Source organism: Haliaeetus leucocephalus, unplaced genomic scaffold (assembly GCF_000737465.1).
Source record: "Haliaeetus leucocephalus isolate CR32 unplaced genomic scaffold, Haliaeetus_leucocephalus-4.0 Scaffold451, whole genome shotgun sequence".
In the NCBI taxonomy this organism is placed as follows: Eukaryota; Metazoa; Chordata; class Aves; order Accipitriformes; family Accipitridae; genus Haliaeetus; species Haliaeetus leucocephalus.
In genome coordinates this window covers 3,696,999-3,712,900 of record NW_010972887.1, presented here as the reverse complement: position 1 = coordinate 3,712,900, position 15,902 = coordinate 3,696,999, and the positions used below count along the sequence as shown (strand labels likewise).

At 38.4% G+C, this 15,902-nt stretch overlaps 1 protein-coding gene across 1 annotated transcript in view; it reads right to left on the bottom strand.

Moving 5' to 3' along the window:
• THSD7B (thrombospondin, type I, domain containing 7B) overlaps positions 1-15,198 on the bottom strand; it is a 273,948-nt gene extending 258,750 nt beyond the window's left edge. Inside the window, 1 exon segment of the mRNA XM_010575183.1 lies at positions 15,060-15,198. Within this exon segment, the coding sequence (XP_010573485.1) occupies positions 15,060-15,198 (139 nt within the window).
• Between the last annotated feature and the right edge of the window lie 704 nt (positions 15,199-15,902).

The window sequence follows — 15,902 nt, the reverse complement described above, 5'->3', positions numbered from 1 at the left end:
AACAGTATTTAATGAAAACAAACAGATGTATAACTGCCGAATATCACTGTAAGACTGTTAACATGTGTCATCACCAAGTTTTAAAAGAAAAAAAAAAAAAAAAAAAAAAAAAATTGAGAGTTATGACAGGGAAATACTGTTGCTATAGAAGTCCAGCTTCCACAAACACAATCTTCCCAGCGGAGAGGAGCTCCTACGCACAGACCGAGCGGGCGCCCGTGTCAGCGTCTGCGTGCACGCTCACCCACACGGCTCCCACGCGTGGGCCGCTCTCGTCCCCCTGCCCCTACCCACCCCGCGGCGTCCTCCTGCCCTCCCGCTGCTCATCCTCACCGCATCTGCCGCAGGGCGGATCGCTTCTCAGACAGCTGATTCAGCAGAAAAGCCTTAAAAATATAGAGAGAAATAGATATATACACATATATGGTTTCCATCGCATCAGCTATCTGACTCAAGCCATCCAGCAGTCACCCAACCTGACCTGCTGAGGAGCGGGGCTATGGGTGGAAACCCCTACGCGGGGGAGGACACGGCTCCCTTTGGCAGCAGCTCTGCAAGCCCACGCTGTAACCTCTTGCATAAACACGCCCACTTAAACAAGTTCTGTGTTATCAGCCGAGGCAGCTTCTCCGGAGGATAATGCCACTTACAGCAGGTACCGCTCAAACAAATGAAAAGAGCTGAAGGAGGAGAATTTGGAAAGATACACTGGGGATACAGGCAAAGAGATCACAGTCACCAGACCCTTTCACCCAGCCACACTGAAGCTTCGAGACACCCACATCAACATTACGACTCCTATTTCTAAGAATAAAGCTGAATAAAATAGTTTCTCCCTCTACTTTCCATAGGAAAGGAAGGCAAAGCAAAGAGCCTGTCTAAACTTTTCTTCCTTAATGAAACTCTTATTGATTTTTCATCCTTGTGAATCACTGCCTTGGAGCAATTTCTTTTGGCCGCAGGTTCTCACATTTAATTTGTATGTATGCTTAAGGGAAAGTTTATCAATAGAGTCTCCAGAGAGATACTAAAAGGGGTTTATGAGAAAGTTATGAAATTTTACATATGGCATTTACCAGCCTAGTTAAAAAAAAAAGCAAGCCTAGAATAATGCATGACATTAACAATCAGCAGTTTCCTGTACCATCCTATGCCACCTCCGTGCAGCTGTCAGTGCATAAAGGCAACAGAAGTCAGACTGAATGGATTTATGTTGATAAAGAGTAAAAATAAAAAAACACCACAACAGAAATTCATTCAGATATATGGATCTTCCACATGTTAATAGCTACCTGAAGACAAGCAGACCAGAACACGTGTATCTGTCCATAGGATACAGGGACAGTTACTGGCCCTAAAATGTATATTCAGGCCAGGCATGAAGAAATGGTTAGGATTTTAAAAAAAATTAAAAATCCATCAGCAGTATATTAACAGACAGCTTTGCCGATACCATCAAAGACAGAAAAAGGAACAAATCTCTGATAATTTATTCTTGAGCTAAAACTTCCCAGCTGCTTCAATTGCTATTCACATGGGAAAAAAACCATGCCGTGGACCTTTTAGTACTCATTCATGCAAAATATGCTCATTTTACTAGTCAACAGAAGAAGCAAATTTATGGGCCAACGGGCATCATCCAGGATACAGTAATTCAACTGTTAGCCAGGTTCATATCTAAGAAAAGGAGATATTTTTTTGCTAAAAAAAAAAAAAAAAAAACCAGTATTTTGCATTGTAATTAATATTATCTAAATGACACTGTCCACAACTAAAAAGGTGTGCTGGTTTTGGCTGGGATAGAGTTACTTTTCTTCACAGTAGCTGCTATGGGGCTATGTTTTGGATTTGTGCTGGAAACAGTGCTGATAACTCAGGGGTGTTTTCGTTACTGCTGAGCAGTGCTTACCCAGAGTCAAGGGCTTTTCTGCTTCTCCCCCCACCCCACCAGCGAGGATGCTGGGGGGGCACAAGGAGTTGGAGGGGACACAGCCGGGACAGCTGACCCCAACTGACCCAAGGGATATCCCAGACCATAAAGACATCACGGTCAGCACATAAAGCTGGGGGGAAAAAGGAGGAAGGGGGGACGTTCAGAGAGTGATGGTGTTTGTCTCCCCAACTAACCATTCCACGTGACGGAGCCCTGCTGTCCTGGAGATGGCTGAACACCTGCCTGCCCATGGGAAGTGCTGAACAAATTCCTGGTTTTGCTTTGCTTGTGTGTACGGCTTTTGCTTTGCCTATTAAACTGTCTTTATCTCAACCCACGAGTTTTCTCACTTTTAATCTTCCAGTTCTCTCCCCCATCCCACTGTGAGGGGAATGAGCGAGCAGCCGCGTGGTGCTTGGTTGCTGGCTGGGGTTAAACCATGACAAAAGCATTGGCTGGAATTAGTTCCAGGAGACCTGAAAACAAGGATCTTTCACAAAGTATCTAGGCTTTTGGGAGGGGCTGGAAATCAGGTCCTGTAAAACTTATATTTTTAGAAAAAAAGTTGAGTCAAGTCTGTCGCTTTATCAGTCAACCACCCAGTATACCTGTTGTCCTTGAGAGGTGAAGCAGGAAGAAGGCCTGACAGAAATCATCTTTTTTCCGTTTTCTCATGTGTCTGTCTTTCGTTAAAACTATCAACTTACTAGTACTACCCTAATGGTGATAATACGATTGTCCTTAACCACCTCCCGAATTACCTGATGAAGGAAGTAATTAAATAGGGTTACCTAGCTAGTATCAGTTAATATCCACCAGCACTGATCTATAACAGAGCCTGCAGCACGCTGCCCACACAGCTGCGAACAAAGCAGAGGAGAGAAACCGCTGTTGGTCACGGGGATTAGACTGGAGAACAGACTCTGTGAGAAGGTCAGACTCACAATCTGAAGTGTGCCAAAGGAAGAAAAGTCCTTGAACTGCACAGGAACAAGCGCTGGGTGAAGCTGAATGACATTACTGAGGTAGGATGCTTATTCCACCACAAAGAAAAGTGGCAACACCAACACAAGGAGCAAAAAGGAGATTTTCCAGAGATAAACAGATTAAAAAAATTCATCCGTTGCTTGTGACAATTAGGTCTTCTATTCCAAAAACGTTTAAGAACTGTAAGAAGTGATATTGGGATGAGAAAAGGTTAGGGAAATTTTTAAACTCTCAAAGAAATAGCCAATACCAAAATACTGAGATTAAAAGATAGAACATTTATAAAATCCTACATGAAGGAAACATGAAAAGGTTGCTCAGTTGCAAGATAACTGAGTAATGTAACCTTTCAAAGCCGCAACAAAAAGCGATTAGACCATCCCTTGGATTGAAAATGATTGATTATTACTGCTAATATTGGAATTGAAGCTGACTGTAATGCTTTTTATGTAATTGCTTTACTGAATGCTGCATGGCTTTATTTGGTAATATATTCAGAACATTGCAAGTTTACCATTTCTTTACCTCCTGATACACTAAGACACACAGACATATAGTTACAATATATTTATCCCAGTCATATTGTATTAAATGGCATCTACTAAGGTTAGCTCCTGACCTTTCAGTTAAGGTCGATGGGGAATCTTCTGCCTGCAGAATCATCTAGTAGATTTGAGTACCAGCAACTTTCAATCCTCTGCATCTGTTCACCAGTTTATTCCATAAACTGTATCAAAATACCTTAAATGTGATTTGGGACCCTGTGTGCTGTAATAATTAAATCATTTTGAGGACTTGAAAAGCTGGTTCATCTATTTTAAAAAAATCAATCAAGGACAAGTAAATCACAGTGAAGAAGATGAAGTAGTAAAACTTTTTTGGTTTTTATATCAGAGTACATTAAAATTTTAAAATATCTCTAAGCAAAGCAGGGATTTTTTTTGTTTTTCACCTTTGTTTTCATGCAAAAAAGCAGCCTTCAATATTTAAATGTAACTGCACATAATTATATTTCCTCCCCTGCTTTTCAATTTATTTGATTTGTTATCCCCTGGTGTCACTCCTTGCTCTTTTGGAGACAGTCCTAGCAAAGGTCAGTAGTCAATTAGCCATCAATAAACACCTAACATGAGAGTGAAAATTTTGGGCTGCCTGAGCTCCCATTACTAAACCAAGCAACATGTTTGAAAGTTCGTAACAAAAAGCATTAAGTACTTTAGAGTGCGCCAAACATAAATATAATGTTACCTTCAAAGCAGTAAGTATGAAAAATATCCAAAAAAGTGTGTAATACCAAGCTTTATCATCTATATCACATGTATATTGACTTAACTGAGACACACTCACTTATCTACAAAGCAAAAATTGGGTTTTAAGTACTGTACTTTGCAAGACCCTTAGGGCACAATAACATTACTGTCATCATTTACTCTGAATTCCCTGTCTCTCATTTGATCCTTCTCCAGCCTTTTCAAAATGTTGCAGCTATGTTTCTCTTTCTGCCATTACACCAGTGTCCTTGGCTAGATGGCAACACAGTTATACATGGCTGACATATAAACACATGCAAAAAATAATGCATAAACATACACACACAGACACTAACACGTAAGTGACATATTTAACACTCAGACACACACCGTAACTTTCATCTCAGTGCTATGCGTACAAGGATATACTTGGGTTGTTCAGGGTTTTTTGCACACTTTTTCATGTTTGGAAGTAAGGTTTTCTTTGTAAGTAAGGCACTTTGCAGAAGAATGCAGAAGATAAGATAAATGACTGATATTTCCTTAAGAGAAAAGTATGATCAATAATAGTTAAACTTTGGATAAACCCTCATTATTGGATTTCTACAACTTCAAAACGAATACGTCAGCTACCTGTTAAGCACAGATACAACTTCACACCTTACGAGCTCACCACTGACAGTGAATAAAGCTAAATTTGGGAATACACATCTGCAGAATCACAAATTTTCACGGTAACAATGGTTTAAATCAAGATACAACTAAATTTGGTTATGAAAAATAGATGTACTGAATTAGTTTAACCGAAAATACTGAAAGCTTAGATAAGTTACTTATTCTAGTCATATAGCATACACATTTAACACACAGAGCTGCAAACAATTTATTGAAACTCATTTTTACTTCTGCTTGAATACAGCATAACGTTATTAACACAAGCAAGAATATTAAGGGAACGACAATAAAAACTTTACATGAGTGCTACCTTATGTGCACCACGTTTAATAAAAGAACTTCCGAAAAGTTCCTGGTGTTTTATCATTACAGCCTCCTTTTCATCCTTGTCTGTAAAAAACTCCAATTCTGTACTCCATCCAGGCAAGCTGTTTCAAAACTATGCAGTTAATACACATCAGAATTTATTGAACATATAGAAATAATTTTTCCATCTCCAGTGTCTCCACTGTGTAAGTTGACTGATACTCTTCAATAGCTAGAAGAAAAGTGCTTATTTTGCTTAAAAGCAACCGGGTGGCATAAATCAATTTAACTAATGGGTCAAAAGACCTTAAAGATGTCACAAGTGCTGAATTTATTTTTGTCTTCAGCAGCTTCAAACTTGTGAAATTTATGGTTATAAATGTCATACTGTAGAGAAGTAAAACACGCCTCACACATAGGTGGATATTTTAAACTATTGATATTTGAAGGTCTTTAGATCTCAGGGCTGATAAGAATAAACCCCAGAGGACACCAATCAGTGAAAAAGTTCAGATGGTAACACAATAAACACCAGATATCCCCTCGTCCTGTATTTAATCACGTGGCTGGCACTACCAGCCACATTTCATACTTCTGTTGACCTATTCAATGGGTCAATAAAGTCCTAATCAAGACTTACTGAAGTACCTACCTTACACATTTAATTTTTTAAGTATATTGAAAATGTAATACTTTAAATGTCAGGATTTTTCAGCAAGTCATATGGTGTGAACTATTATTGCAAATAAAGCGTAGGAACACTTTTAAAGTCGCTGTTGACTATGCCAGGGAATACAAATCCTTTCATTACCAGTCCATTCTGTGCAGGGTATAAACATAACTCTGAACTTGTTCGCAGTTACTTGGGCTGCGCTGGTGGCATCAGCCCCTTCTCAAAGTCTTCTGCTGAAAGTTTGACAGCACTGCTTTATAAAGAGACACAAAGAGCTTTTAAAACCAGATCCTGTGGAATACGGGGGAGGGGAACAACATACATCAATGAGTGGGCAAAACTAAGCAGCAAATATATTGGCTTAAGATAAATAACATAGGTTTACTGGTACTTTCCCCTGGAACAGTTGGGTACCAAGGCGTGCAAGCTGCGGCGCGGCAGCGACGTGGGCTGCGCGTTCGAGGCGTTGGGCTGGCTCCTCTTTGAACATATGCCCTTTCAAGTGAAATTAATCACTCTCTTTATCACTCCTGCAGCATCTGGAGCCATAATCATTACCCAACTGCTGAGAAAGAAATGAAACCACTAATCGCACGGGGAGTAGGGCTTAGCGTTCAGAGCAGGAAAGTTTTTATTAAGTTCTCATTTGAAAAGTGATTTTTCATGGCTAGCCTACCAGGACATGGCACACAAAAGCTGGGTGTACTGCAGCAACTGTCCACAACTCATCCCCCAGCATATAGAACCAATATTATTTAGAACTGCTATAATGAGGTTTTAACGTGCTTTTCCAAATTTAGCTCTATAATCCTAAATCACTGTTATACGCAACTATGACACGGAGATACATTTAACCATGAACTTTAAAAGGTCTCTGGAAGAAGGAACTGCAGAAGTCTACAAAATGGTAGACACCAGGCAGCGTAATCAACAGTAAGGACTGCCTCTGGATTCACACACCGCGCTCCTACTGATCTCAGCAGGAATTCCCTATGCAAACTGAAGCTCACATATTCAAAACTACTATATTAAGTAGGCATGTCATCATATCTATCCACTAGCTGAGAGTGATTAAAATAAACCATATGCACACTATGTCAAGAATCTGGATTACCATGCAATATCCCCTATCCCTTCTAACGTCTCCATTTCGTTTTTCTGGCTTTTACCATTCACATTTTTTGAAAAGAAGACGAAGAAACTCTTTTTTCTTTTTGAAGAGAAGAAAAAATAAGTTGATGACAACAGGACTATTCTCATACATACCAGAGGAAAAAAAAAAAATCTAGGGAAATATGGTTATCAGTGGGCAGACTACCCAAAACTCATGTCCCTAGAAAGAATCAGCTGCATTATCTGCATACTGAGAACAACAATAGGCATCTTAGTGATTTCTAATACAATTTTGTGTATTTTCACCCATAATAATTGTGCTCTACACAAGAGCTGAATGAGAAAGTGATTACCCCTATATACTGAAATCGTTCAATTAAGTGGCAAAGTGAAACTCTTATTCTAACTAACTTAAGATATAATTATTAAAAAAAAAAAACAACACCAACCTGCAGGGTCTGAACAAGGGCAGCAGAATAATTAAATCTAGTACTCTGCTGAAACAGGCTGAAAATATGATCATCCATTTTTAATGCTCCGCCTATACGTAACAACAGAAATCTTTCCAACAGCTGCATTCAATTAAAAAAATATTAACCCCAAGGAAAAAGTACAAAAACATCCCCTTCTGTTTTTCTTGCCACTCACTGTGCTTCTTTTGTGAGTGAAATATGTACAACAATACAATCCAACAAAGTTGAATGAAAAGTACCACAATTCCAATAATAAGCTATCTTTTTTTTTTTAAATGAACAATTTAAAAGAAACCACTTTTGCAGATTTTCCCCTGTGACCCGCAGCTCTGTTCCCATAGTAACTATTGAGGAAAGAAAAGGATAAGACGCCTAACTTACACTTTTCCCAATACCAACAAAAACCAGAAAAAAACCACCTTATTCTCAAAAACTACTATTCTCAGGAAGGGAAGAGGGACATTAAAAGATTAGTGTGAATCTCCTGTGTAATCTAGTTTAAACCACCACCTACCGAACATTTGATGTCGGCTAGACAAAGATATTTGTTAAAGCATGTAGTCTTTGTGTAAAAGAACTATTGAAATAGTTTTGCAAGCCCGACAATAACAAAATTACCAAGCACATGCTGTAAAAGCCTACATCTGAACTCAGCAAACACTGCCATCAGCCTACAGCTATGCTGCTGCACAGTACTCATCTCTGCTGAGGAACAAGTACACTGCCTATTATCGTCAACCATATAAAGCGTTAGTGTTAAAATATAGTTCAGTGCCACTTCAGTTCCTCCTTTGCTTGCCTTTTAATTTGACTGATACTCTATGCTCCTCATATTGGTTGCTGTACTGTGTTTTTCTAGGAAAAAAATACAGAAGCCAGCGATTCTTTCTTCAAGGAGTGCCACCAGGAACGTTTCGCTGGTGTCTTCGAGTCCCTACAGGAAACTCGAACTAATAAGAACATACCAAGTTTTACGGACAAGGAAAACTGGCACCAGCTTAAGCACTTCTGCATCTCTGATTACACTTCCGAAACTCCTCGAATAACAATTCCGCTGTCTCTGACACCGGATGGCATGCTCTGTGCCGACAGGGCAGGTTCTTCAGCCATGACCGAAACGCTGAGCTTTTAGCCCTGTGGGTTAAGGATAAATCCAGAAGCTACGGTGGACAGGCCCCAGGTGGGTATGCAAGGGGCTGCTGTGGCACGTTTATCCAACACAGCAGCAGACCTCAAGCACCTGGAGGAAAGACCAGGCTGGAAGATGAGCTTCCAGCATAGGAAAGGTTCTTCAGGAGAGAGATGAAGCTTTTCTCACGTACGTTTGCCCAGTTCTCTGACAAACTCACCAGTATTACTGCCTGAGGACACAAGGTCTCCACCACCTTTGAAATGTCTCACCCACCTAAATATTATTTGTACAACCACTGCAAAGGGTTATAAAGTAAGGCAACAGATGCACCTCCACAACTCCAAGACAAGCTGGATTCAGCTGGTGAGAAAATAAGACCAGATGAGGATACCATACCAGAACTGGAATGATAAGGGTGAGGGGAAGTATGTAATAAAATTAAGAGGTGTGTGGAACAGAAAGGTGAAAATGTGGATAGGAAAGGCAAAGGAATAATGAGGAGAGAAAACCAAATATTTAGCAATCTGAGACAACTGCACTCCTGTCTAAGGAAATATGAGATTAGCTTTCAGGCCACTCTTACATCTTCTCAAATATCAGCACATTAAGTTTTGCTGCTAATGAAATTTTGCAAAACAACTTTCTTTAAAGCTTCAAGTATTATTGGTTTTTTTAAAAAGTTTTGCAGAAATAAAAGCATAATTGATATTGTGCCATAAAACATTCTTTGTAAAGAATTATTTTAGACAAATTTGGAACTAAAGTACTATTTTTTAAATTTAAGTCACTTTTTTTAATGGCTACTTAATGGAACTATACCAGCAGATTAAAAACAACTAACCTACTTCAAATTAAAACTGTTTATTACGAAATATTCAAAAAGAGCACCACCTATATGATTCCGAGATATTTTAAGCCAGGCACTTCTAATTAAAATGGTAAAATATCAGTGGGTGGAATCTCATCTGAGATTTGATATAACTCTGAGGAGCAATGCTAAGAAAAGTTTTAATTTGACAAACCAGTTCAAAGAGAATGTGTTTACTAACAGGGGTCCAGAATAGCTTGGTATCCTTAATTTGCAAATACATTAGGAGCAACTACCAAAAAAGAGTTACTTAAATTATAGTCTGGCTTAAGTACAAAGGCATAAACTGGTCATTAAAAAAGGTAAAAACAAGGCTTACCATTTTAGAACGACTTTTCAATCATCAAGTTTATGGCAACAATCTGACTAGTTTTAGAATGGAACTTAACAGGTTTTTTAATAATTATTTATTAATTGTTTCTGCTGTCAATATGACAAGATTGCAACCTATAACCCAAGAGAGTCACTGCAGTCCTAAACTCTTAGTATAGTGAAGAACCTTAGAATCATTCAAAGTTTGATTAAATCAAGGTTAAATTTCCACTTTAGAGTTTAAATATTTGAAATTCCATCCACCAAGACAACATAAGAATAACCTACAGTTAGAACATTTGCCACAAAATGAGAAGCATAGAAGCATCAGACAGCCAGAAATATCATAAAAACTTCTAGATGCTACACAAAGATCACTATAAAGACATTTGCACTTCATTCATGAATTGTTGTCCTATCAAATAAAAAAACACTTAATCTAGTATAGATTACCATTCTTCATCTTGTAGGGCTTTTGGAAAAATATCACTTGTTGCAGAGCTATCTCTGAATCTCTTTTCTGTAGGTTTGAGCTCTACTGTCCTTTGAAGATCTGGACTCCTTTTAACATTTGGTGTACATAGGTAAAAGTTTGTCTTTTAAGACATAAGGTCAAAGGCACTTCCAAACCAGCACTTGGCCTTCCTGAAATTACGATCCTGAGAAAGGGCATTTTATGGCAGTATTATCTGAGAACAGAGAACAAAAGATCTTTTTCATCTTAGCCATAACTGGCTCACCCACATTCACAAATAGTTCAAAGGTTCCTCCACGTTAGAACTTGTTCTCTGAAAAGTTCATTTCGTACCCTTTCCCTTATGGATTGTTTCTGAAGAAAGACTAACGATCAAAATCCATTTGCTAACCCTACTTTAAGAAGGAATTTCAAATATGGGTAATAACTCTGAACTAAAGTTTTTTTGCGTTCACCTGGGACAAGAGACCTTAGGGCTCACCACACCTAGCTCCCAGAAGCCAACAAACACCAGAAGATTAATGGTTTCTTCCTCAGGTAAAAATCGCTCTACTGTGATCAACTGTATTACAAATCCATTTCCCAGTCTGCTATCTCACTTGCAGTGCTCTTCCATTTGTAACAGGGAGCATGTCCCTGCTGGGCTAAATCGCCATCCCAATTCATTTTTTTGAGAGAATTACAGATGGAGAACTCGCTGGGACACCACATCTGGGTTTCTGATAGTCCCTTTTCTCCCTTCCACAGTAGACATGGTATTATTTCCAGGTTAAATAGCATTTTACCACAATTAGAGAGCTATTTTCCTAAAAATTGGAACATTTTCATCCTACAAAAACATGTTTACAATATTCCCCTTATTTAAAAAAAAAAGCCACATCACTGTTTAGCTCCGAGAACCACCTTTATGGGGTATGTCCCTTAACCCTTTCATTCTGTGAGTATTTTGGGGGAAATAGCACATGCATGGTTACTGAAGCGTAGTTCATGGAGGAGCTGAAGACACCCGCGGTGATGGTGAGACTGCAACCTGCCCATGCAGCAACTGCAAGTGTCTCTGGGAAGGGCGGATCTTCAGCATTTTTTAATCCTAATTACCAGCCTCCCTCCTGCAAAACACCCAAAATATTTCCTGTGTTGCACATATTTTAGATTTAATTTAGACTGTAGAACTAAATTTTAGAGTTTCACCAAAAAATAAACCAACAAGAATCATGCTGTGGATTCATGCATGTATCAGTATTCTATATACAGTTTTAAAAGCTTGAATGGCCATCACTAAAACATAGACATATTTGCATTACAGAAATTCCAGGCACTTTTAGGACCATTCAGAGCTGAAGAAAGTCAACATGGTGAAATATGCAAATTGCTAATTGGCTATTGCATTAAACAATATTAATTTACAAGGATTTAGATCCAATTAAGTTTTCTCAAGATTTTATCACTAAAACTGCTTTGTTAGTTAGCAAGTGTCAGAAAATTATTCAGCTACTTGAGGCTGCTGAGTAATTTAATTGATGTAATTATTGCTCTCATGTTTAGGCTGGTGGTCACAAAATAAGTATCTGACAAGAAATGTCTTGAAACCAAAAGATACAGTGTACAGATATTTAGACATTAATATATCATCTCTAGAAACCAAAAGCTAAAAATAAATGGTTTTAAGACAGGCCACAAACAAGCAAAATGCACGTGATAGCCCTTTGAATAGCTGAGGGAAGAGTATGTATAATCTACCTCACACTGCCAAGTTCTTACATTTTAGAAATACAGAGCCTGGGTTTTTTGCAGATGCAGTGATTTCAATACAACTGCTTTCACCTAGACCAAGACCACCAAGCCCAGCATGAAAATGTATGAGTCTTCATTAGATAAAGCCAAGGATTCAGCTGAAAAAAAGCCTGCTTTATAATCTTCAGTGCTGATATAATGCCTTTTTTTTTTTTCTTAGTTCCCTCATCCAAATTAAGTATGCATCTCTGGACTTCTATGTGCTAGGAAAACTTACTTTAGTACACATAAATTCATTCTCTTAAAAGTCAGAGCTTTCAGTAGCATAATCTTATTTAATTATAAGGCATGACATTTCAATAAGAAGTTGAATTTCTCTAGAGCAGGTAAGTAACTTGCCATGCTTGCAACAGACAATTGAAGATTTAAAAACAAAACAGATCATCTCCTTTCCCATTAGGGATTGCTCATTTCTCATTAGATTGTTTCATTAAAAAAATGACAACAGGTGCAGGTTTTCTTTCTATCAGAATGGATCTGCTCAGTTCTGACATTAAACACTACTTCATTTTAGGTTCACTGTGCTGTGCTTTTATTTAACTTTTATTTTCGTGTATTGGGCACAGAAGTCCTCAAACTATGGTTTTGGGTGGTTTTTTTTTAATTATACAAGCCACAGATCTTATCAGGTCAGGACTTCCATGATCTACATCCCAAAGTTATCTTATGATTAATATCCTGCCCCAACAGGTTATCTTAACCCTTCTACCTCTCCAGACCCACCTGCTCCATTCAAGTTACCAACCCTCTCTTCCCAAAACATTTCCCTGTCATCTTTTGAAAGAAAGATACACCTTTGTGATTAACCGTACCTGAAAAACCATTTCACGCAAAGTAAAAAAATGCATAGAAAAGCAAGCCACATATGCCACCCCAACAGCAGACTGCCATTTACACTCTTTTGTAACTAATTTCAAGTTCACTGCAATTTTACGTTGATATACATGCTTCCAAAGGCCTCGGAAATTAAATCTGCAACACATGCAGCAGAACTACCAAAAGCAAGCCATTAGTTTATTACATATGCTCTGACACTGCAAAATATACCTAGCTCCTTTTAACCAAGATTCTTCCCAAATAAGCATCCATTCAGCCTGTTGTGAGAAATTTTAGCCAGTTGTGTTATTTCTTAGGATGATTGTAAAAGATCGAGATTCAGGACTTAGAAATGCTGCTGCTTCACTGCTACTGCAGAGAAAGAGGCTTCACAAATAATACTTTGTTTCTTAGCAAAACAAAGTGTTTTGAGTGAACATACTATTCATTTCAACCCAGAACTAAACATTTTGGGTTTAGATATAACTTTTACCTAATTTTCCACAAAATACTCCAATGAAAAATGAAATATTTTTTTTTTTAAATATAAAAATATTTAACTGGAGAGGAAAAAAAAAAAATCTTTCCTTTTGCCAAACAGGACAATGAATCTGGCTCAAGCTCACAAGTTATTTTCATTTGGAAAACATTTCACTCAAAGTTGTTTTCTACCTCTCATCACTACATAAGCAGAGAAGGTGCATCAAAATACTGTTAGGATTTAAGGTTTTTAAAATTCCTCTTGAGAGCTCAGATAGTTCTAATTCACTGTGGGAGTCACAAGAACTAACAATTTTCTTCTGCACCTGGAAGACAGACCATTACAACGTGCTCATCACAGGGCTTTCAGAGTATGGTACCCCCATTCACGCAAACCTGTGCACCACCTTTTCTTAGTTCTAAATACATCTGCCTCAGGTGCCTTCGAAGCATTAATATCTCTTTATTGTCAGCTGGAATCATCAAGTCAAATTACAATTTTATGACTTCCAATGCACACCTCTAAGGACCGATGGTAGAATACACTTCAGAACTGAAGAGAAGACAGACAGCATTGAAGGGTCTAATTTGTCTCAAGAAAACAACTCTACCTTTCAAAGCTTGTTCAAAAATCACATAAATAACAGTGAATTAGAGAAAGACAGTTTATGCTGTTGTTTATTTCCTCTTCATTTTACATGCAAGACACTGTAAAAAAAAGTTCTTTAGAAATATAATATTAGATTGTATTTAACCAGCACTTCACCAGCACTCAGCCTCCCATCCCAGGGGCCAGGGTGAGAAGCTTGCATTGATCCTACTAGAACAACAGGAGACCTCCCAGAGTAATTGTTTCATTATTCAGCTAATTCAGCCTCTTACCTTCTACAGAACTACAATTAAAAAACAAATAACCAAAACAGCAAAGAACCTCTCCAAAAAAAGGAGGGAAATTATTTTTCCATCAAATTTAATCGCCCTGTTGCTCAGTCATAAACAGCCAAACCTCAAAGGGATCCTGGGCAATGAAACCTCTGGTTCAGTTGCATATCTTTGATGAAGTACTTTGAGTAAACATTTCCCAAATTTGCCAATATTTCCATTTCATTGAACATTCTTTGTTGTTGTGTTGTGCTACAAAATAAGCATCCAATGTGTCATGCTTAGTTTTATCTGTACCACGCCACCTCCTATGTACCTCCTCCCTGTCACTAGGAATCACAGTGCTATCAATGTGTCTTCACAAAAGTTTCCAAACATTGTGCGTGCCCGATTTTGAACATTCAAACACTGCATGTGTCCAATCTGACTGATGGACAGAAATAATTCATTAAATGTACCAATAAAATTATAAATAGATCAACCAAGAGGATGGACTTCTGGCTCAGTTAATCCAGAAAGATGCTGGTGTGCCCCTTTCATTCAAACATGCAAAGAAAATTATTAAATATTTCAAAGGAAGCAACATTAGGATGATGATATCAGGATACAGTAAAAATTTTACTCTTGGATTAAAAGCATTAAGGAGTCCAGAATTATACTCTAGAGTCACTCTGGTGCATAACTGCAACAGACATGAAGATTACTAATTTAAAATAGAGATTAAACCCCTCTATTCTTCAGTTACCAAAAAAAAAAAAAAATCAGAACAGAAGACACTATCAGGCTTTTTTAATTTATTATTGAGCTAAAGCAGAATGGAGCAAGGGCAATCACTCCATCCTCAAATACAGGGATTATCTAGTAGATAAACCAATATATCTTTTTCCTACCTGTTTTCCAGACAAACTGATGACCTCTCCTGGCTTCCAGATCAGCTGTTTGTAACATTAAGAAAACAAACAAAAGGAAGGACTTCCCCAGGCTCTGCCATGCCCAGTGAGGAGAAACCCAGTTCTGTTGTAGAAGCATAATTCAGATAATTCAGTATCTTGTCTTCTTTGGTCCTAGAATTAAAAGAAAAAGAAAAAGCTTGCTAAAAGACTTAAAACACCAAGGCAACAGGCTCAGCCTAAGGGTAACCTGGCGGTCACTGTGCATTTCATAGTCCCTGTGTGCCGGATTCATTGAGGACAAGTCTGTTATAGAGGCTTCACTTGAAGAGAAAGAGAGGGGGGAAAAAGGGCAGGGGGAAGAGAGAGGAGAGAGCCAGCTCCCAAAGGACCTGCAGTCCCATCCTACAAAGCCAGCCATCGTAAATGCTTTTAGCAGGTTCTTAAGAAGAAATTTACCAGTGCAAATAAATGGCAAGGAATCTGATAACAGTCTGTGATGTGTCCCTTCTTTTCTCTACTTAATTTCTCTTCAGCATGAATATTATCATGCTATAGGCAGACTAAACCAAAGCTGAGAATGGATTCCAGGTGCAAAATTCAGCTCTGAATGCAGACCCTACGTCCAACATTTTAAGATCCCTGACAACTGGAATACCAAACCTGGAATTGTTTTAGCTCCATACCATGTGTGAACGTGGGATACGCAAAAACAACATGAGAAATGCAGGAGGAAAAGCAGGGAAGCAGGGGTTGCTTATCAGTACACGATGAACGAGCCTAAAAGGGCAAACTAGACATTACTCAGGCATTTCTCTGGAATCTGGGATTCACGTTTAAGTC